At 41.9% G+C, this 22,744-nt stretch overlaps 2 protein-coding genes across 2 annotated transcripts in view; both read left to right on the forward strand.

Annotated features, from left to right (window-relative positions):
• The window catches only part of LOC114049435, a 167,094-nt gene extending 166,010 nt beyond the window's left edge, over positions 1-1,084 (forward strand). The window contains exons 38-39 of the mRNA XM_027870695.1: positions 385-413; positions 643-1,084. Of these exons, the coding sequence (XP_027726496.1) occupies positions 385-413; positions 643-774 (161 nt within the window). The 3' untranslated portion in view covers positions 775-1,084. The remainder of the gene's footprint in view (positions 1-384; positions 414-642) is intronic.
• A 4,372-nt stretch (positions 1,085-5,456) lies between these two features.
• LOC114049436 lies at positions 5,457-16,908 on the forward strand. Its single transcript, XM_027870696.1, has 5 exons — positions 5,457-5,469; positions 6,088-6,213; positions 12,441-12,779; positions 14,502-14,831; positions 15,907-16,908. The coding sequence occupies exons 1-5, from the start codon at positions 5,457-5,459 to the stop codon at positions 16,110-16,112; spliced, it is 1,014 nt and encodes a 337-aa protein (XP_027726497.1). The 3' UTR covers positions 16,113-16,908.
• The last annotated feature ends 5,836 nt before the right edge of the window (positions 16,909-22,744 follow it).

Consider the following 22,744-nt stretch of genomic DNA (forward strand, 5'->3'; position numbering starts at 1 on the left):
TTCTTCTTCTTCTTCTTCTTCTTCTTCTTCTTCTTCTTCTTCTTCTTTTTAAGGTCCAGCACCTAGCATAGTGCCTGGTACATAATAAGCTTTTGATAAAAGTTGAATTGAATTGAATTGAACTTCGGACATATGAGGTAGTGACTTCTTCATTACTAGAAGCTTTCAAGCAAAGGCTTGATGAACAACCATTAGGAGGTTGTAGAAAGAATTCCTATTCAGGTACAGCTTGGACCAATTGACTTCAACTCAGATTATTTGGAACATCATTAAGATAGAAATGAACTAATGATTCAGGGTTTTGGGGTTTATAGTTCAGGGGAGTGGGCTTTAAATAGAATAATTGTCTAGACCTACAGCTAAACATTTGCTTTTCCCCCACAGACGACCTCACATCGATGCTACCCACCCAGGTGAATCAATCAATTTCCTCAGGTGCTCTTTGTCCCCCCAACCTCTACCTTTCTCTCTATGTCTCCTCCTGGTCTTTTTCTCTTCTCCTCTTCTTTTCTTTTCTCTTCTCTCTCTCATCTCTCTCTCTCTCTCTCTCTCTCTCTCTCTCTCTCTCTCTCTCTCTTTCTCCCAACCCCACTCTTCCTCCTAGACCTTCATCCATCTTCATCCATGTACTTTCTCTCTCAGGATTTCTCTGTTGTGTACTCTAAAGTGAAGGCAGAACAGCCTCTGGAGGAGAGAGTCAGGATGACTGAGGCTACAGATGGGACTCAGAAAGACAACATCGGCAGCTATGAGAATGTCCAGCTTCATTCCTGAGCCTGACAGCGTGTGCTCCCCAGGGAAGCCAAGAGCTTCTCATCACTCTGAATGGATGTGGAAATGGAAGGAAAGACAGTAGCGCAAGAAGACTTTTGGACTCCTGAAAAATGAGGGGCCAAGTTGGAGGAGTTTTTCCTCCCATGTCTCTGCTGCGATCTAGACAACACAGAGACAACACTGAACTTCCTTCTCTCACTTTGATGAAATAAGTCTTCTATCTCTCTCTTTGTGTTTATTTCATTTTATTATTTATCAACAAAAATAATCATCCACATTTTTACAGAACTTAAAAATTTTATAAAGTACTCTCCTCAAAAAAGCCATGAGTTAGGTTGTACATTCATTATTATCCCTATTTTTCAGAGAACTCAGAACTAGGATTCAGACCCAGATCTCCAGGTACTATTTTCTTTTTCTTTTTTCCCCCCAATAATAACTAGCAATTATACAGTTCTTTAAGATTTTCATAGTGCTTTAAATATGTCATTTCATTTGGTCGTCACAACAACCCTGGGAAGTAGGTGCTATTATTGTTCCCATCTTACAGATGAAGAAACTGAGGCTAGGAGAGACTAAGTGATTTGCCTAGAGTCACATAGCTAGTGACTAAGGCAGTATTTGAACTCAGGTGTCCCTGACTCCAAGTCCAGCAGTCTCCCTACTGTACCACCTAGCTACTTAGGCATTTTACTAATGCCTTTTATTTTTGTCTTTTGCACCAGCTAGGCAGCTGGGTAGCAAAGTGGATAAAGTGCTAGGCATGGAGTCAGGAAGACCTGAGTTCAAATATGGCATCAGACACTTACTAGCTGTGTGACTCTGGGCAAGTCACTTAACCTCTGTTTGTCTCAGTTTCCTCAACTCTAAAATGGGGATAATAAAATGGGGGTACCTACCTCGCAGGGTCATTGTGAGCATCTAATGAGATAACATTCGCAAAGCACATAGCACAGTGCCCAGTGCTATATAAATGTTTATTTCCTTCCCTTATCTCCACCTTTTGTTGTTGTTCGGTCACGTCCAACTCTTTGTGACCTCATGGACTTGTCCAAGGGTTTTCTTGGCAAAGATACTGGAGTGGTTTGCAATTTCCCTCTCCAACGTGTCCCCATTTTATAGATAAGGAACTAAGGCAAAAAGAGGTTAAATGACTTGTCCTGGGTCATACAGCTAGAGTCTGAGATCATATTTGAACTCAGATCTTTGAAATTCTAAGCCAAGTCAGTGCTCTATCCACTGCACCACCTAGTTCCATAGGGAAGGAGCATATGCAAAGATCTAAGGCCTTACTAATGAATACAGTTATGTATAAATTGCATATGAATGTATGTATACGCATGCATGTATATGCATGCAATCAGTACTGATTCATCCACTCTCCTCAGGGCGATGAAAGATAGCACTTGCAGGTACAAAATGCTAAGAAGCAAAACCATGTATATACAGATAACAAAATAAGGTATAGAACTACAGAGATCAGACATTGTAAAATGCATTTCAGCAGTTAAAGATCTGACACCCCTGCCACAACTGATTAGATACAAGAAGTGATGGAGGGAAAGATTTTTTTTAAGTTTCAAACATGGAAGAGTAAATGAGTGGTAATGCCATAGAGAGAAACAATGAAAGAAGAAAAGAAGGGAAACTTTATGGGGAAACATTTCAAATCTCTTTTTAAGGTTTTAAGCTTTTAAGGTTTACAAAGTGCATTTCACACTAAAATCCTGTAAAAGTATTATTATCTCCATTTTACTCATGAAGACCGTGAGACTCCCAGAGGGGAAATGATTTAGCTCACATGGCTACTGTGTCAGAGCTAAGATCCAGCTCAGGTGTCTAGTCCCCAAGTCCATGACACCACTCTCAATCAGTAAGCTCAGTTCTGAACACATGAGCAAGTTGAGTCTGAGATGCTAACGGGGAGACGTCCTGTAAGCAGGTAGAGATACAGGTCTGAAATATCAAGAGTGGGCAGAACTGGCCATAAGGATATGAAAGTTCTGTGGAGGAGTATGACTTCAAGTCATGAAAGTGAATGAGATTCCCAGGAGAGAGAACTGCCAAGGATGGAACCTTGGGGGATATGCCATCTTAAAAGGGAAAGGAAAGATGATGAGATAGGGAAGGAGTAGTAAGAAAAAGAGAGAACTGACAATATCCCATAAAAAATCAATAAAATTCTCCTACCTGTTTGGTGATTGTGACTTTCTCTCAAGCTCCAAAAGTCCAGATTCCATGACATCCTAGAGATTCCCTTTAGAAAGGAACTATATTTGGACCTATGAGACAGACAACATTCCATCATTCCAATGACACTTTGTTTCACCACCATCCCCTTGAGATAATAATAATAATAGTGCTTACTCTGAACCAGGCACTGAGCTAAATGGCTTAGAATTACATCTCATTTGATCCTCACAATAACCCTGAGACATAGGTACTATTATTATCCCCATTTTAAAATAAGGAAACTGATTCAAACAAAGGTCAAGTGATTTGTTCAGGAGCATATGGCTAGCAAGTGTCTGAGCCCACATTTAAACTCAGGTCTTCCTGATCCCAAGCCCAGCATTCTATCCATTGCACCACCTACCTGCTCTTATGGAACTACTCTAAAGACTTAGACTCCCCTAGAGAGGAAATGTACTTGGGCAAACTCACTTGGAGTTGCTAGACAATCTACTCCTCTTCCCATTGGATGCCCACTGTCTGAATAACTCATAAAAGCATACTTTAAAATCCAAGTCTTTTACACCATCATGTTTTGGCTTTAGTCCCTTGCCAGAGTAACCCCCAACACTAAGGATACTTGATGCTCCTCTCACCAAGGGGCATGTAGGTAGATAGCTAGATAAATAGAGTATTTATTAAAGCACCTGCTAACCAGGCTCTGTGCTAAGAGCTGGGAATACAAGTACAAGCAGAAAGAAAAACAAAGAGCTTAGATTCTAATACGGAAGACTACACATAAAAGGGAGCTGAAAAGCAGGGTGAGGAGAGAACTTAGCAGTGTGGGAGCAAGGTAGAGAAGCCTGAAGAGTCAAGAACAGAGCAGAAAGAGAAATGAGCATGACTAGCTTAGTCATTTCCTCAAAAGCAGGTTCTGGGGAGGAACTCAACTACCAAAGGAGAGAGTAGAGGGGTGGAGGGGTGGAGGGGTCAAGGCTGCTGGGGTAGAGGAAGAGAAGTCACATGGCTCTGAATTCTGTTCTTAGACCTAATTCCTGATCCAAAGCAGAGTCCTTCTGTGAGACACCTTACTTCTGGCTCATAGTAATTAACCAAATCCTCATTTCTTCTAGCTAAGTCATAACCAAGCCAACAACCCAACCCATTTGTCCAACAATCCAAAATAGTTCTGGGATTCTGCATTCTTCAGCTTCCTCTTCCAAGTTTTTCTGTTGGTCATATGAAAATTAGATACTAGAAAATGGGACACTAACTAAAAATACAGCTGTCTTGAATCTTATTATTTTGTTTTTGTGGCTTTTTTTTTTTTTTGGCTAGGCAATCAGGGTTAAGTGACTTGCCTAGGGTCACACAGCTAACAAGTGTCTAAGGCTGGATTTGAACTCAAGTCTTCCTGACTCCAGGGATGGTGCTCTATCCATTGCACCACCTAGTGGCCCCCAATTGCCTACTTTCTTAGTGCTTCTCATACTCACAAGCTCTACGCATTTGTTTTTGACTCTACAATTAACAAAATTGTGAAAATGTGATCCGAGCACCCCACTCACATACAGATTAGCACAAAAGGGTAGCTATTCCTATGAGTCTACCCGTAGCTGGCACACTCATCAAATTTGCAGATCAAACAAAACTGAGAGAAAGAGCTAACACACTGGATGATAGAATCAGCAACCAACAACGACATCATGGGCTGGCACTGGGCTGAATCTGCTAGAATGAAATTCATTAGGGAGCACATGTAAAGCCTTATACTTAGATAATCATTCAGTCACTAATTTGAGCATCCTGCTCTATATCCGGCCACTGGACCCAGACGGCTCCAGAAGAGAGAGTGAGGCTGGTGACTTTGCATGGCCTTGCCTCACTCAAATCCAATTCACTAGCATGCCGTGGCATCACCTTCCTGATGTCATGGTCCTCTTCGAGAACAAAGGACAAACAACAACCTTCTTTAGGGAGATGTTTTTTTAAGTGCCAAAACCTTTCAAATTTCATCAAATTGATCTAGCAATTCACAAGATCAAAACCTATATGATTAGTAACCGAAGCTCAAATTGGCTTTTCCCAGTGAGAAAGAGATATTAGGTAACAGGAGGAATAGTGTGACAAACTTAAAAATCTGGAGCAAAAGAGAAAAGTGAGACTAAATAACCATAATCAACAAAGTATTACAAGGTAAATACAGGGAAGCATCTATATGTCTTGTCATTTTGCAACCTAAACTCTGTTTAATTTTGTCTTTTTTTTCTACTTTTTCCACCATTTCAGCTAAAGGTTGTATTCTATTGTAATTTGTCCCTTACGATCAGATCAGAGGAGGTGGAAGTGGTGATCTGCTCCATGACGTTAGAGTCTGGGGAAGTCCCAGATACTTCAGGTTTGAGCTTGTAGCAGACCAAGTGTGATCCTGACCATTTAGAATTTAGGGGATCCTATATCCATCTGGAAACAATTGCTCCGTACTGGGAAAAGGTCTCACAGTTGGTGATATGGTTCCCCTTGGTGTGCAGAGAGGGATGAGAAAGGATCAGGGAGGAAAGAGAAAATGTAATTGTTTAGAGCTATAACCCACTTTTATTTTACACAGAAAAATCTCAACAAAGGCAAGTCCCTTATAATATGCCAATCTACCAATATGTTTATAATGCAATTTCCTTAAAATGAACCAATATTATAACTATAATGGTCTCTCTTTTACAGAGAGTTCTATTTTATAGAGAATTCAAGTACTTTATCCTTCCCTGGTGAGTAGGTTAGCCCATAGAAAGAGGATTTCTCTCTAGTCATGGAGGTCTGAAAAGGCCCAGTCATAAGTAAAAGTGTTCCTAGAATGTCCAAATATAGAATAGAACGATTTGGTAGGTAGCGAGTTCCCATTCTCTAAATGTGTTTGAGCAACATCTAGATGAGCCCCTATTGGATATATCACTGAGGAGATTTTTGTTCAAGCATGAGAAGGGTCCCTTCTAATTATGAGATTCTATGAAATTGGAGGAAGTGGTCACAGAAACACATCTCACATTTTCTGTAGGTCTGGGCAGAAGTGACATTTCCTTCTACCCTGAACTGACCAACAAAACTCTTACATTTCCTGTCTTGATCATCCATTTCCCCACTTAGCCTGTGTACCCAATCAGCCCCATATTGATTATACTGTCCTGATTATACTGAGTTGGAAGAAGTGCCCAGGGCTCAGGATGAGGAGAATTCTCCAACTTTTTCTCCTGTTTCTTCAATCTCAAAAAGGTGAGTGAATCGGCCAAATCTGGTATCCTTCCCTACCCAGGTCCTTAGTCCCCAAATGTCTTATTTTCTTGCGTCCTGCTCTGATTTAGAACAATGGGCAGAAGAAAAAGAGAATTCAAAAAACAATGGTTGAATATGACAAACATTCTGATCCTGACTTTGAAGAGGCAAAGTGTGTCAACTGGTAGCAAAAAGCTGGACTGCAAAAAGAAATAAAAATAAAAATAAAAAGCTGGACTGCAAGGCATTGCGGAAGAGAGGGAGGGATGGGGAACTAGTAGAAGATAGACATTATGCAAAGGCAACATTTCATTGATGTTCGGCAAAGGAGATGACAGAGATGGGACAGGAAATGGAGAGGATAGAAAGATCGAGAGAAGGCTTTTTTAAGAATTGAAAAGACCTGAATATGAGGCACTGTGGACTCCTGGAGTCAGAAAGATTGATCTTCCTGAGTTCAAATCTTACCTCAGACACTTACTAGCTATGTGACCCTGAGAAAGTCATTTGACCCTGTTTGCCTCAGTATTCTCATCTGTATGAGAGCAGGAGAAGGAAATGGCAAACTACTCCAGCACCTTTGCCAAGAAAATCCCAAGTAGGGTCACAAAGAGTCTGACTGGACCGAAAAATGGTTGAATGATAACAACAGGAAGAAAAGGGAGAGGCTGAATATATGCTTGTATGTGTGTGAGTGTGTGTGTGTACATACATATATATATATACACACACATATATATATATAGGATAGATAGATATAGATATAGATATAGATATAGATATAGATATAGATATGTATGTATATAGGAAAGAGAAGATCACAGGATTTGGAGTTAGAAGGTCTTTAAAGCCTCCTCTACTCCAGTCTCCTCAAAGAAGAAATCAAGTTGACAAGAGAATAAATGACTTATCCAAGGTCATACGCACACATAGGTATATGTGGATATATGTGTATATATGTATATGTGTATATGATCTTTCTTTCTCTCATATATGTATATATACATACATATGTGTTATATATGCATGTGTACATATACATACATAAATAAACATATGTATGTATGTTTAAAAGCCATTACACAATAGATTAGTGGTCAAAGGATGTGAATAAGCTGTTCTCAAAAGAAAAATTGCAAAGTATTAACAACCACAAGAGAGAATGCTCCAGATCACTAATAAGAGAAATGAAAATCAAAACAATAATAATAGTTAGCATTAATATAGCATTTTAAGTAGCTAGGCAGTACAGTAGAAAGAGGCTGGGCCTTGAGTCAGGAAGACCTGAGATCAGATGTGTACCAAAGCATTAAGCACAGTGCTGACACATATTAATATTTAATAAATGCATGTGCCTTTCTCTTCTTAAGGTTTGCAAAACATTTTACAAATATTATCTCATTTTATCCTTACAACAACCCTGGGAGGTTAAGTGCTATTATTGTTCCCATTTTACAGATGAGGAAACTAAGGCAGAGAGGTGTTAAGTGAATTACCCAGGGCCAAAGGCCAGATTTTAACTCAGGACTTCCTGACTCCAATCCAAGGATCTATCCACTCTTCCACGTAACTACATATAACAGCCCTGAGGTTTCACCTCACACTCAGTAAATTGAGAAAAATGACAACAAATGTGACTAGTCAATGATGGAAGATGTGAGAAGATAGACTCATTAGGGCATGGTTGATGGAGCTGCAAATTAGTACAACCATTTTGGAAAGTAATTTGGAATTATGCAAATAAAGTGATTAAAATGCACATACACATTTGACCCAGAGAGGCTTCTACCAAATGGAGGTATAAGAAAAGTCCCTATATACCAAAATATTTATAGCAGCACCTTTTGTAATGCCCCTCCCCCAAAAAAAAGTGGAAGCAAAGTAGATAACCATTGATTGGGGAATGGCTAAACAAGTTACGGTGGTAGTTGTTGTAACTGTTGCTGCTATTGTTAAGGAGCAACTAGGTGGCACATTGGATAGAGTGCCAGGCCTGGAATCAGGAAGACTCATCTTCCCAAGTAAATGAGAAGGAAATGGCAAACCACTCCAGTCTCGGAGTCAGACACAGCTGAAGTGACTGAATAAGTTATGGTACAAGAATTCATTAGAATATTATTGTGCTGTAAGAAAGACAAATGTGATGAATGCAGGGAATCACGGAAAGATCTATAACACGGATTGATCTAGTGTGAAGTAAACAGAGCAGAGAAAACAATAAGTGAAATATATTTGATATATATGAAATAATATTAGAAACATAAAAGAAAATAGTCTATGAAACAACAATGTAAACAATTAACAACCACCAAAAAAATTGAAAGTGAATGTAGTAAAAATTACAAAGAACAAGCCTGACTTAAAAGGAAAAGGGAGAAGACAGCCCCACCCCACCCCTGTGCAGAGATAGGAGGTCCACAAGAATTGTACATTTCACTCACTGTGAGACTTTTTCAATGTTTTAGTCATTTATGCTGATTTTTTTCTTCTTTTCCCTTTTTTGTCTTCAAAAGTACTGGTTGTTATATGGGAAGATTCTCTGGGACAGGGAGAGGAAAGGATACTGGGGAAATTATGATGATGTGAAAAACAAAAGTCATCAACTTTTTTAAAAAGTAAAATCTGTTGAAACTGCTTTGAAATGATGGGGCAGTCTCACTTCCACTGGCGGGCTTGACATTCTCCATTCTATTTGTCTTGACACAAAGTCTGTTTCATTGGGTACAGACTTCCTGGACCCTTGAGTCCCCACAGAGATGAAAAGGATCATTTAGAAGCAAGGGCTACATTCAGAAACTCATTGCAACCCTCACAATGCTATGTAAATGCCAGCTATTGAGAGACAGCTTGGTAGAGTGGTTAGGAAGCCACTCAAGGAGACAGGAAGATCTCTGTGCAATTCCTGAATCTGATACCTACTGGCTAGAACACAGGGCAAGGCACATATTCTCTCAATGCCCTGAGCAGCTCTCTAAGGTTGCACGGTAGGCAATAATCACTGGTGATTCTCTATACCAAGGAAATCACAGGTCCAAAGACTACCCCTAATCAGAGCTTCAGTTCTGAGTCATAGATTACATGGTGGTTTTCAAAATACGTGATGGTATGAAACTAGTATTTGGTTTGGAAAGTTTGTATTGCCCACACCCAGAGCTTCCTAAACTTGTCCCCTCTTCCTGGTTCCACTCCTGCTTTTAGTGGGCCCAAAGAACACAGGTATATTCTCCATAGACTGTCATCCAAGAAGGGAATAGATATTTGTTGGGGACAGGGATAAAATCTTGGGCATTTGACACTAGGTCCAGGGGCTGTGGCTTTTTATTCATTTTCAGACATTTTGTGACCCCATTTGGTGCTTTCTTGTCAAAGATACTGGAGTGGTTTGCCATTTCCTTCTCCAGTTCATTTGACAGATAAGGAAATTGAAACAAAGATTAAGTGCCTTGCCCAGGGTCACACACCTAGTGTCTGAAGGTGGATTGGATGATGAGAAGATAATGAGTCTTCCTGATTCTAGGCCCATCACTCTGTGCACGATGGTGCCACCTAGCTGCCCCTAATCTACTCTCTAGTTACATTTATTAGCTAAGAGAGCACAATTTATCTACTCCCTAGGTTTCCACCAGTCCTTTTTTTTCCTGTCTTTTTTTTTGGTGAAGCTATTGGGGTTAAGTGACTGGCCCAGGGTCACACAGCCAGTAAGTGTCAAGTCTGGTCTGAGGACGGATTTGAAATCAAGTCCTCCTGATTCCAGGGCTGGTATTCTATCCACTTCACCAACTAGTGGCACCCCACCCTTTTTTTTTTTTAATTTATTAAGACTGGTGATTTTATAAGTGTTAGTGGTTACCAGGGAGGAACTTAATCTATGAAAAAAAAAAGTATCACCTCTTATAGTCTAAGAGAGCTGTCTGGGGCACTTCGCAATTAAGTGACTTGTTCAAAGCCAAATGGTCAGTATATGTCGAAGGCAGGACACAAACTTTCTGACTCCAAGGCTAGCTAGTGACTTCAGCAAGCTGCCTCAATTTCCCCTTGGTTGTTGCAGAAAAACTTTATGAGATTTATGAGCTCAGAGATCCAGTGGAGTTCTGAAGTGTGGCATAAGAGGCATGGCAGAAGAGACATCTTTTATCAACAATACAGCAGGTCCCAAAAGTCTTAAAGAAGCTTTATGCCATACAGTGTCCCAAAAGCCTTAATTCAGTTTTAAACTATTGAAGGTTAAATTGATTTTTCTTATTTATTGCTTTTTTATTATTGCTTTGTTATTGTTTTATAGGATTTAGCTATTAAAACTTAAAATGGCATATGTCCTCTTCTCAGCAATACAATGATCTAAAACAATTCCAAAAGACTCATAATGGAAAATGATATCCACATCCAGAGAAAGAACTGTGCAGTCTATAAGTTAAAGCATACTATTTGCTCTTATTTTTTCTCTTGTGGTTTTTCCCATTTGTTCTGATCCTTCTTTCGTAACATGACTAATGTAGAAATATGTTTAATATGATTGTACATGTATAGCCTATGTCAGATTGTATGCTGCCTTGGGGAGGGAAAAGGGAAAGGAGGGGGGAAAATAGGAATTCAAACTCTTAGAAAAGTGAATAATGAAAACTAAAAATTAATTAATTCATTAATTTTTTTAAACCGCCCTAAGTCTTTTGGGATACCCATATATCTACAGCTATGACTTAGGTACCAAAAAAGTGGAATAAAAGAAGTTGAACAGGATGAAAAAGAGGTGACTCAAGCATCTGTCAAAAGGAATTCTGAGGGGCAGCTAAGTGGCACAGTGGATAGAGCTCTGGCCCTGAAGACAGGACGACTTGAGTTCAAATCCGGCATCAGACCAAACACTTGACACTTACTAGCTGTGTGACCCTGGGCAAGTCACTCAACCCCAATTGCCTAAAAACAAAAACCAAAAAAAATTGAATTCTGAGGGGCAGCTAGGTGGTGTAGCGGATAGAACACTGGCCCTGGAGTCAGGAGAACCTAAGTTCAAATCCAGCCTCAGGCACTTGACACTAGTTGTGTGACCTTGGGCAAGTCACTTAACCTCATTGCCTAGCCACAAAAAAAAAGTAATTCTGAGGCTGCACAGATAATTACAGAAGATCAAAAGCTCTACAAAATGGCCTTGGGTATGTTGACTAAGTCTTCTGTGGAGGATTTATGGGAGGATATAGTCAAAAAATCAGGCAGCTAGGTAGCACAGTGGATAGAGCTCCAGCCTTGGAATCAGGGAGACTCATCTTCCTGAGTTCAAATATGGCCTCAGACACTTAATTGACTGTATGCCCCTGGACAAGTCACTTGACCCATGGGTTTCCTCATCTGTAAAATGAGCTGGAAAAGGAAATGACAAACTGCTCCAGTACCTCTGCCAAGAAAACTCCAAATGGGGTCACAAAGAGTCAGATATGACTGAAAAATAACTGAACAGAAAAGAATCTCCCAGGATGAGAAGGGGACGACCTGTGGTCTCCATCAATGGAGTACCTATACAAGAATGCCTATGTCCTTGAGGTCATTCAATTACTGAAGTCTTAAGTTTGAGAGGTGGATGGTGTGTGAAAGAGGAGAGCTCCAGGACCTGAGCTCAGCTCTCAACTCTGATAACTATTCTGTGATTTGAGGCAAGTCAGTTCTCCTCTGCAGGTCTGTATCCTCACCTGTAAAATAAGAGGATTAGACCAAGCATTCACTAAGTCTCCTTCTAGCTCTCATCTGATCTTATGATACCATAATATGAACAAATTGCATTCCTGTCTATGTGTTATGCCCTCTAGGCATCTAGATGGTTCAATGCACAGAGTGCTGAAGTCAGGAAATCTTGCTTGAGTTAAAATCCTGTTTCTGACACTTACTAGCTGGGTGAAGCTGGACAAGTCACCTCATCTCTCTGTGACTCAGTTTCCTCAGCTGCAAAATGGGGAGAATAATTGCACCTACCTCCCAGGATTGTTGTGAGGATAAAATGAGATAATGTGTGTAAAGCCCTTTGTGAACCTTAAAGCTCAATGTAAATACTAGCTATCATTACTATAAATGATAACTATCTTCTAGGTGTTAAGCTCCATGAGGCCAGGAGCCCAGTTTTCTTAATCTTTGTAGGTTCCCCAATGCCAAGCACCTGCTTTGCACGTAATAAGAGCTTTATTAAATGGTTGTTGAATGAATGAACACCTTCTGAATGACTCTCTGGTCTTCCAACACAGGCACTCAGAAGAAAGGAGCCAGGAACTCTTGCCACACAGTGGATGGGACTGTTGGGGGAGACATCCTGCTCCCACTGAATGTCTCCCTAGGGACAGAAATCCAAGAGATTGAATGGAGGTTTAATTCTGAGAAGCTTCAGCTGCTCTCCCTTAGCCCTAGGAGTCACTCTTTTCTTTGGTACAGCCCCTTGGACAGATACAAAAAGAGGCTGGATGGCCTGGATGATGGCTCCCTCATCATTAGGAATGTGACTCTCAAGGACAGTGGATTGTACGAGGCTCGGGTCTTACTCACTTCTGGAATGTTCAATGTTCACTCCTTTGCCCTCTCTGTCTATGGTAAATGTGGCTCCAAAGGCTGGGGAGCCTAGAATCATAGCACCCCAGAGTGGAAAGGGACCTCGATGGTCATCTAGTCCATGGCTTCTTAAACTTTTTTCACTCACGACCCCTTTTTCGAGGTTCAGCTGCTTTTGTTGATGTTGTGTGGCCTGAGAGTATACACAGTGCAAGTTGCCCGCGCTTTGTGTTCAGAACCAAGGCTGCAGTGAAATCATATGATGCAACACAGGAAAGAGCTGCCAGAAACACCTGAGATTCATTTCATGTTTGATTATTAAATAATTTTTGGCATTCAGAATTTTTGGCATTCAGAAACCTTTTACTTTTGCCAAATTTGGGGGTCACAACCCACAGTTTAAGAAGCACCGATTCCAATCCAACCTGTAACCTCAGGGAAATCCCAGGCAAGTAGTCATTCCACCTCGATGGAAGACTTCCCTCACCACAGAACTCATGACCATGTCCTGACTCACCCCAAGGTAGCCTGTGCTATGTTCAGACAGCTCCACTGGGAAGTTTCTTACAGGCTATCTAGTTCAACCTCTCCCCCATTTTACTAATGAGGCAACTGAGGGCCAGGGAAATTCAGTGATTTGCTCAAGGTCACACAGGTAGCAAAAACAAACATGATTGGGGTTTTCTTGTTCTTCTGCTTTGTTTTAGATAGCTAGGTGGATAGAATCCTGGACTTAGGAGTCAGAGAAACCCGAGTTCAAATCTGGCTTCAGATACTTCCTATGTGTGTGACTCTGCTTATGCTGCTATGACTAACTTTTCTTCTTCTCCCCTCCTCTCTTTATTCTCTTCTCCTTTTTCATCTGCTTCTTTTCCTTCTACTGCCTCTGCCGCTGCTTCTCCCCTACCCCCTTCCCTCCTCAAGGCAGAGCTTACTGCAGTCAATAAACACAGATGCCTTCTTTACCCACAGAAACAAGTTATTCTTTGTACCACTTTCCATCCAAAGTCCACTGTGCAAGCCAAAGTCTGTGGAAGGGGGTTCAGAGAGAGTAGAGAAGGATTCATTCTGGAGCACAGCTCCCAGGTTCCTCCAAATCATAGGATCCTTCCTTTTTCAAAATTGACTCAGTCATCTATAGACATTTCTTTCTCCCCCTCCATTTACCCTAATTCTAATTCTTAAATCCTAAAACAATTATTTAAAAAAAAAAACCACTGAGCTCCTAACTAGATATCTTCATCCAATCTTTAGTACCAAAAGAGAGAAAAAGCGGGAGCTCAGAGACAAAATTTTTAGGCTTCTTGGCCAGTAAAATGAGGCTCTTCTCTTCCTTAGTCCTCACTTTCTCCTTTGGAAAATGGAAGAGTGGTTATCAGAACTCTAACTAGGATAGAGTGTCCAGGCATTTGCATCACAGCACCAACACTGAGAGGAAGCAAAAATTGGGCTCCTTCAGAAGCACGGGAGCCAATTTAATAACTAAATATACCACATATTCAACTAAATTTCCTTTAATTACTTGTATTTTTTCACAACATGAATTATAATTTTAATTGGAAGGTCCAGTTGGTGCTTCTTTACCCTGGAGCCAAATTTCCCTAAGGGGGTGATTGTTCTATATCAGTGAGTACTACAAAGGACTCCCTTTTGTGAAGCTTGACATCCTGTGAAAGGTGGCTGGCAGCATCTCAGGTTTGGGTGAAGACTTCTGATATTCCAGGTCCCTGGCCCTAATGTCTCTTCTTTTCCTTTGACCCCAGAACCCATCCCTGACCCTAAGATCCATATCCAGTCCCAGTGTCTCACACCACTCTGGTGCAACATCACCCTGGATTGTCAAGTCTTGGGGCCTGGGAAAGCAGTAACAGTGACCTGGAGGAGTTGGAACCTCCTGAGTGGGCTGAACCAATCAGAAATGGCAGAGGAATCTACCAACTTCAGATCCATGAGTCTGTCCTTACCTGTGGGTCTATCAAACTCCTCACTCACCTGCTTGGCCAGCAATCCTGTGGATCAGAAAAATATCACCATAGAACTGAAGGATATCTGTGCTCTGAGGGACATCTATGCTTCAGACAAAGCCCCACAAGGTATGTGTGATGGATCTCAGAAATGAGAAGGAGGTGTGGGGAGAGTGAGTTTCAGGGTTAAATGGGAAAGCTGGGTAATTCATACCACATACAAATTACAGAGGTAGGAGTTCAGCACAGCTGCCCAGTCATACTCTTTTATTGGAACTGGGGCAGTGCTTCTTACACTTTTTCCTCTTGTGACCCCTTTTGACCCAAGAAATTTTTACACAACCCCAGGTGTATAGGTATATAAAATAGGTTTACAAATCAAACATTTACTGATAATAAATCATAAACAAATTTGTTTTGAAAGAATTCTTTGGTATACATATAATTTTACCATAGATAATAGTCTCGATTCTGAGCCGAGGTGTTTCCAGCAGCATTGTTGGTGTTGAGTGGTGTGATGGCGTGCACAGTGCAAAGTGCACATGTTTTGTGTTCAGAACCAAGGTTGCAGTGAAGTAGCTTAAGGCAAGTGCCGCCACAAACACCTCAGATTCATTACACATTTGATTATTAATTGATTTTTTATCATTGCACATTCAGAAACCTTTTACTGTTGCCAAATTTTTCTCAACCCCCACATTCACTGACACGACCCCATATGGGTCTGACCCACAGTTTAAGAAATGCTGAGCTAGAGGAGAAATGCTTTTGTCCCATATCCTTGTCCCCTCTTCTCACAAGGCTTTTGGACGTCACTCCACTGAAATGGGAGCAATCTGAACTTTCTGTGCTTTCCTAGGAGTGGAGGGTGAGGGATGGGGTTTGGGGAACAGCAGGGGATAACCTTGATGTCAGGGGGAATATTTCTGACCTACTTTGGAATGGGCTCACCCACACACCTCACATTTCACCATTGAAGGTAGTACAGAAAAGGCAGCATGGTTTTACCATAACCCTGGCCCTACCCCTCAAGTGACATCAATAATCTGACTCTATCTGAAAGCTCTACTCAGTAGTCTGGCGTCCTGGGAATCTGACCAACCTCTTGGGAGTAAATCACCCAAATTAAATCCCACCCATCATCCCAACCAGCCTGAACTGTCTCCCATTCCACATGGTCAATTCTCTGTTTCTGATCCAATAGAGCATGTGAATGTGTACTCCTGCCCCTTGAAGTGGATTCTCCTGTGGAAGGGGCTTCTCCTCCTTGGCATCCTCTTGTGGACACTGGGCAGCAGATTCACCCTGGACAAGGGGCAAACTGAAGAGAGCCCAGCCAAGAAGTGCCAGGTCAACAAGCCCCAGCCACGTCGACTAAGAAAAGACACATCATTGGTCAACAAACAATGATGGAAGCCCCCACCCCATCCCTCAGGTTCCTCAGATACTGTTAAATCAACATCCTGAAACCAACCAGGACCCTCCAGTCATAGTTTGCATGCTTGGCCTATGAATAGAGCTACCCTTTCTCCTCCCTCTACCCATGCCAAGGCTAACAAGAAAGACTGAGAGGCCTTCTTCCCCCAGATGTGGCACACTGTTAGAATCATTGATGAATTATCCTTTAGGCTGCTGGGACCTCAGGGTCAGTGAGGGAGGTGTCTCTGTCCACAAGAGAAAGCTGGTCAAAAGAGTAAAGTCATAGCTGACTTTGTCCTCCACTGGGGCATAGTCCTACACAGACACGAATCTTCTATTTTATTCATGATTTCCCTTCTGCCTTTATGTCACAGGGCCTTTTTTATATGCCCAAGTCACCAAATTATATTTTAGGTCTTGATAATGATTGCATAATTCCATCCACCTGCCTGTTTTCTTCTCCTAGAACTATCCAGCAGTCACCTCACAGAGCTCTGTGTCTCTGGGCAGGATTCAGATTCATAGGAATGACTTCCTTGAAGTCTTCCTAGCAGCCTTCCGTTATGAAGCTATTAACCCCATGGTGGCAGGTACCCTATATTATCTAATATTTTTATATTACCAAATACCCACCACAGTGCTTTGCACATAGTAGGCGATTAAAAGTTGACTGATTTACCAATCTGGATGTACTCTCTCACAACCTATAACAGGTACAGGCTTTTTGTTGTTGCTGCCGTTCATTCATGGTCATATCCAACTCTTTGTGACCTCATTTGGGGTTTTCCTGGCAAAGATACTGCAGTGGTTTGCCATTTCCTTCTCCAGCTCATTTTACAGAAGAGGATCTGAGGTGAACAGGGTTAAATTCCTTGCCTAGGTCACAAAGCTAGTGTTTGAGGAAAGATTTGAACTCAGAAAGATGAATCTTCCTGACTTCATGCCTGGCATTCTATGCACTGTGTTACCTGGCTACCCCTACTGGCTCACTACTCAGCTATGGCCAGAGTAATTTTGGGGCAGGGCCCCAAATCAATCAAACCATCCTACTCCTTTGAAAATAGTGTGAAAATGCTAAGCCCCATTACATTTATCAGATGAGAATGTATCCTAATTATCCACTGGGTATGAACAAGGCCTAGGTATGACAGAAAGTCTGTTTGGATTGGTGGAGGCACTTGGTCACAACCTCTGGGACCTGTATAAGATGACAGCACTAGTTGGAATCAAGAACTAAAGGGTCTAGGAACAGAGAGACTAGAGAAGAATTTCTGAGGAAGAATCGCTTGGGGGGCACCCCTAAGCCTCAGCCTAGGTATACCATCTACCTTGTTCAGAGAAGGATCCTTTGAAGTTCTAGGATTTTAGACTAGCCATCTTCTCATTCCTTTCCATCTTCCCATCAGCATCCTAGCAGGGTTCTCAGAACAGCAGGTGGCAATGTCTGAAATGGGAGTCAAGGACAGACTCCATACAAACTCAAGGCTCTTTAAAGAGCACAGAACAAGGAAAACACACACATACACACACACACACACACACACACACACACACAGACCACATACCTAAAAGAACCATCTTGAGGACCATAGCATAAGTATTTGCAGGATCTAAGAGTTACCTTTGTTGCATGTGCTCTCTAAGCTTGAATCCACTTTCCTCTGCACTCAATATGTATTTGTGAGAGAGCACTCCAAAGATATTTGGGAGGATATTTGTACCAACTGTTCTTATACTACCTTAATTAAAACACTTTTCTAAAAACTAATTCAGACTGGCAGACCAATTAATAACAACTAAAATTCATAGTGAGAAGTACTCGGGTAGAGGCTCATGAGAAGTCATTCTAAAAAAGACAGCCCCATAGTCCCATCAGGGGTAAGCCTAGAATCCTAAGGGAAAGATATAGTCAGCTTTACTCTGTGGGACTCAACTTGTCAGTGTAAATGGGGGTTGGAGGAGGACCCAAGCAAGTATATATAAAGTCTACACATTCATTACAAACTACATTGTGTTACAGTCAATTCTGTATTTGTCTTGTATCCTGTGGAAACTTTGTGAAGTCAAGGATCTTATCTTATTCAAAGTTGTATCACACAAAGCACCTAGTATAGTGATTTACATGTGGCTAATGTTCAATAAATTTTTATTAGATAAATAATTTTACTTTCTCTGGGAAGAATCACAATAAAGCAATATTGGACAGAGGAAAAAATGTTGAGTTTGGTATCAAGGAACATGAGTTCAGATCCTAGCTCAGATACTTATTATTTATGTGACCTTAAGCAAGTCACAACCATCCTAGACCTGTTTCCTAAAATTAGGGGAATAGACTAAATGACCTATGAGCTAGCTCTATATCTATTTTTTTCTTTTCTTTTTCTTTTTAAAAATTTTTTAAATTAAACATTTATTAATATATTTATTTTTAGTTTTCAACATTCACTCCACAAGATTTTGAGTTCCAAATTTTCTCCCCATCTTGCCCCTGCCCCAACCCAAGATAGTGTGGATTCTGAATATCCCTTCCCCTAATCTGCCCTCCCTTCTATCACCCCTCCATTCTTTTATAGCCTTCCCCTTCTATTCTCCTGTAGGGCAGGACAGATGTCTATACCCCATTGCTTATATATCTTATTTCCCAGTTGCACATGAAAACAATTTTTAACATTTGTTTTTAAAACTTTGGGCTCCAAACTTTCTCCCTTCCTCCTTCCCCACCAACCCTCATTGAGAAGGCAAGCAACTCGATACAGGTTATACATGTATAGTCATGCATAACACTTCCATAAGTAGTCATGTTGTGTAAAAGTAATTTTATTTCCCTTCATCCTATCCCGCTACCCATTTCTTCTATTTTCTCTTTTGACCCTGTCCCTCCACAGAAGTGTTTGCTTCTGATTATCCCATCTCCCAGTCTGCTCTCCCTTCTATCATCCCCGACCTCCTTATTCCCTTCCTCCCGATTTTCCTATGTGGTAAGATATATATCCATAATCCAATTGAGTGTGTATGTTACTCCCTCCTTAAGCCAAATTCAATGAAAATAAGATTCACTCATTCCCTCTCACCTTCCCCCACTTCCCCTCCACTGTAAAAGCCTTCTCTTGTCTGTTTTATGTAAGATAATTTACCCTATTCAATCTCTCCCTTTATCCTTCTCCCAGTATAATCCTCTCAACCCTTAATTTTATTTTTAGATATCACTCCTTCATCTTCAACTCACCCCTTGTCCTCTATCTATCTATTTATCTATTTTTTCCCTCCAGCTACCCTAATACTGACAAGGGTCTCATGAGTTGCAAATATCATCTTTCCATGTAGGAATGTTCAACTTTAATAAGTCCCTTATGATTTCTCTTTCCCGTTTACTTTTGCATGTTTCTCTTGAGTCTTGTATTTGAAAGTCAAATTTTCTATTCAGCTCTGGTCTTTTCATCAAGAATGCTTGAAAGTCCTCTATTTCACTGAATGTCCATTTTTTCCCCTGAAGGATTTTGCTGGGTAGGTGATTCTTGGTTGTAATCCTATCTCCTTTGCCCTCTAGAATATCATATTCCAAGCCCTCTGGTCCCTTAATGTAGAAGCTGATAAATCTTGTGCTATCCTGATTGTGTTTCCACAATACTTGAATTGTTTCTTTCTGGCTGCTTGCAATATTTTCTCCTTGACCTGGGAACTCTAGAATTTGACTACAGAATATATTCCTAGGGGTTTTCCTTTGGGGATCTTTCAGGAGGTGATCAGGGGATTCTTTCCATTTCTATTTTACCCTCTGGTTCTAGGATATCAGGGCAGTTTTCCTTGATAATTTCTTGAACGATGCTGTCTAGACTCATTTTTTCATCATGGCTTTCAGGTAATCCAATAATTTTTAAATTACCTCTCCTGGATCTAATTCCCAAGTCAGTTGTTGTGCCAATGAGATATTTCACATTGTCTTCTATTTTTTTCATATTTTTGGTTTCGTTTTAAAATTTCTTGATTTTTCATGAAGTCATTAGCTTCCATTTGCTTCATTCTGATTTTTAAGGAAGTATTTTTTTAAGAAGACCATTCTATCACCAAATCAGGTATTTGTTGAGTACTTAGCAAGCAGTAATCTTTGCTAAGCTTTGTAAAATGTTCATTGAAACTGCAAAACTGTGCAGTTGGGGATAACTGTGATTTTTGCCCGTACTTGTGACATCGAATGAGATTGGAACTTATTGACTATTTTGAGACTCTTTCCTGTGTGACACTGGGGAAGCAAGTGAAAGAATGGTATTCATTCCTCCTCAGAGACTCCAGAGAACTGTTCTGGGTTGGAGGCATAAACAATGCATTCAAAATGCATCCCTGCCAGTATGTAGAGGAAAGCAAAATTTTCAAATGAGGGGAGAGTATAATGGGAAGTCTGGCACGTCTGGACGCCATCACTTTGCTAAAATGGTGTCATCTACATGAAAGGCAATAGGGAACTGCTTCCAGGAGACTGGAGGACTACAGCAGATTTCAAAGAAACAGACAGTTTTGGACATGACCACTGTATGAGTACATGTGGCTAGACTATGCTTATTTGTTACAAGATTTTTTTTTCTTTCAGTTTTTAATTGGGGAGAGGGGGCAATGAGAAAAAAGGAAGCAAGTGATGCAAAAAGAGGGGCCACTTAACAGTTTTTTAAATATGCAAAAGGAAGTTCAGAAGGAAGCAGACATCAGCAAGACAGTTTTGAAAATAATGGATGGAATTTATTTTTTTTTAAGCAAGCAGTATGAAATAGAGAATAAAGATTTCATATGCAATCCTCATTTTTGTGTACTTCCATGCCTATGGAAATGTTCTTTTCTTGGTGTGAAATTTCAGAATAAAAAATATAAAATTTAAATTATGAAGTATTTTCTTCAGTGAGCTTTTGGACTTCCTTTTCCACTTGGCCATTTCTGCTTTTTAAGGCATTCTTCTCATTGGCTTTTTGGACTTCTTTTACCATTTGGGTTAGCCTATTTTTTAAGGTGTTATTTTCTTCAGTATTTTTGGGGTCTCCTTTAACAAGCTGTTGACTTCATTTTCATGATTTTCTTGCACCACTCTCATTTCTCTTCCAGTTTTTCCCTCGATTTCTCTTACTTGCTTGCTTCTCAAAATCCTTTTTGAGTTCTACTATGACTTGGGACTGATTCATACAATGGCTATTCTGCATACCTGGAATACTCTGTTCTCACTTCTGCCTCTTTGAATCCCTAGCATCCTTCAAGACTCTGCTTAAGTGTCACCTTCTACATTATCTATCATCCTTCCACCTCCCAGAACTTTCCCTAACAAAACTATCTTATATTTGTTTTGTGTATCTTTTGTATAATACAAAGCATATCTCATATGACAAAATATAAACTTCTTAAGGGTAGGAACTGACGCACTTCCGTCCCCCACCTCCCACTGCCCTCTCCTCCTCCCGCTCGCCCGCACTCTCCCTCGTGCTCGCCCCCTCCTCCTGGAACTCGCCCGCAGCCTTCTCCCCTGCACCCTCCCCACCCCTCCCGCACCACACTAGCTCTCTCTCCTCCGCTCGCCCGCACCGCCCCCCTCGCGCTCTCCCCCTCCTCCTGGCGCTTACCCGCAGCCTTCTCCTCCGCACTCTCTCTCCCCTCCCCCGCACCCCACCTCGCGCTCGCCCGCCGGGCCCCAAAACCCTGAAGCCTACCTGCACTAAAAAGGCGGGAAGAGGAGAAGGAGGAGTTTTGCAAACCCCGCCCCCCAAAGGTTAACCCACAGCACTGATTGAGGACGTCATTTACGTTGGGGATCCCGGTCGGGAGACGACGCTGGAGAGAAAAGCACTTTGGCCATCCAGGGACTAGCAGCGCTTGGGTCAAGCACGAAAGGCGGATCAGCGGCGGTCAGTCGAGGGGAGGTGGCGAGGCGGCTGGCGGGGGTCAGTGAGTGAGCTCGACTCGGGCCGGTGAGCGGACTGGAGGGAGACCCGGCTATCCTGTCCGCTGGGGGGGAGGGCCGGCGCAGGGGACGAAGGGCAGTGGTCCGGCGGACCGGGGGTGGCCGGAGCAGCCGCAGGGGAAGCATCCCCTGGGCCCTCGCGGGCTCCTGGCTACGGAGCGGAGGCGGAGGCGGCGGCGACACCTCGGCCAGGACGGCCAGGAGCATTTCACCCGAAACTCAGCGGATGTCGGGAATTAAGCAGGGTCGGCCTGCTCAGGGCTTGGTTGGAAGACCGCCTGGGAATACCGGGGGCTGCGGGCTTTTTCCTTTCCCCATTCACACCTGCCCTTCGCCGCAGAGCGAGGCGGGGTCCCGAGGCCGAGAGACCCCAGATAAGTGGAGGGGGATTCCCCGCCTCCGGGCCGCCGGCCCTTCCAGTCTGAGCGGCGAGCCTGGGGCTCTGGGGGACCCGGGGAACCCGGAGCACTGCTAGGCAACTTCGGTAGAAGATGGAGGGGGCAGGGAAATCCTCCCAGGGCTTTGCATGAGTTCCTCTTATGTGATCTGTTTAACAACCCTGGGAGTTGGGTGCTATTATTATCTGCATTCCACAAATGAGGAAATCTGAGATTTACACTCTAGTGCACCTCACTCCAGACTGGGTGCTCCATTCCATGCCTCTAGCAATGGGGATGGGGGTAGAGGG

This window comes from Vombatus ursinus, unplaced genomic scaffold, assembly GCF_900497805.2.
Source record: "Vombatus ursinus unplaced genomic scaffold, bare-nosed wombat genome assembly UNPS02014798.1, whole genome shotgun sequence".
Lineage (NCBI taxonomy): Eukaryota > Metazoa > Chordata > Mammalia > Diprotodontia > Vombatidae > Vombatus > Vombatus ursinus.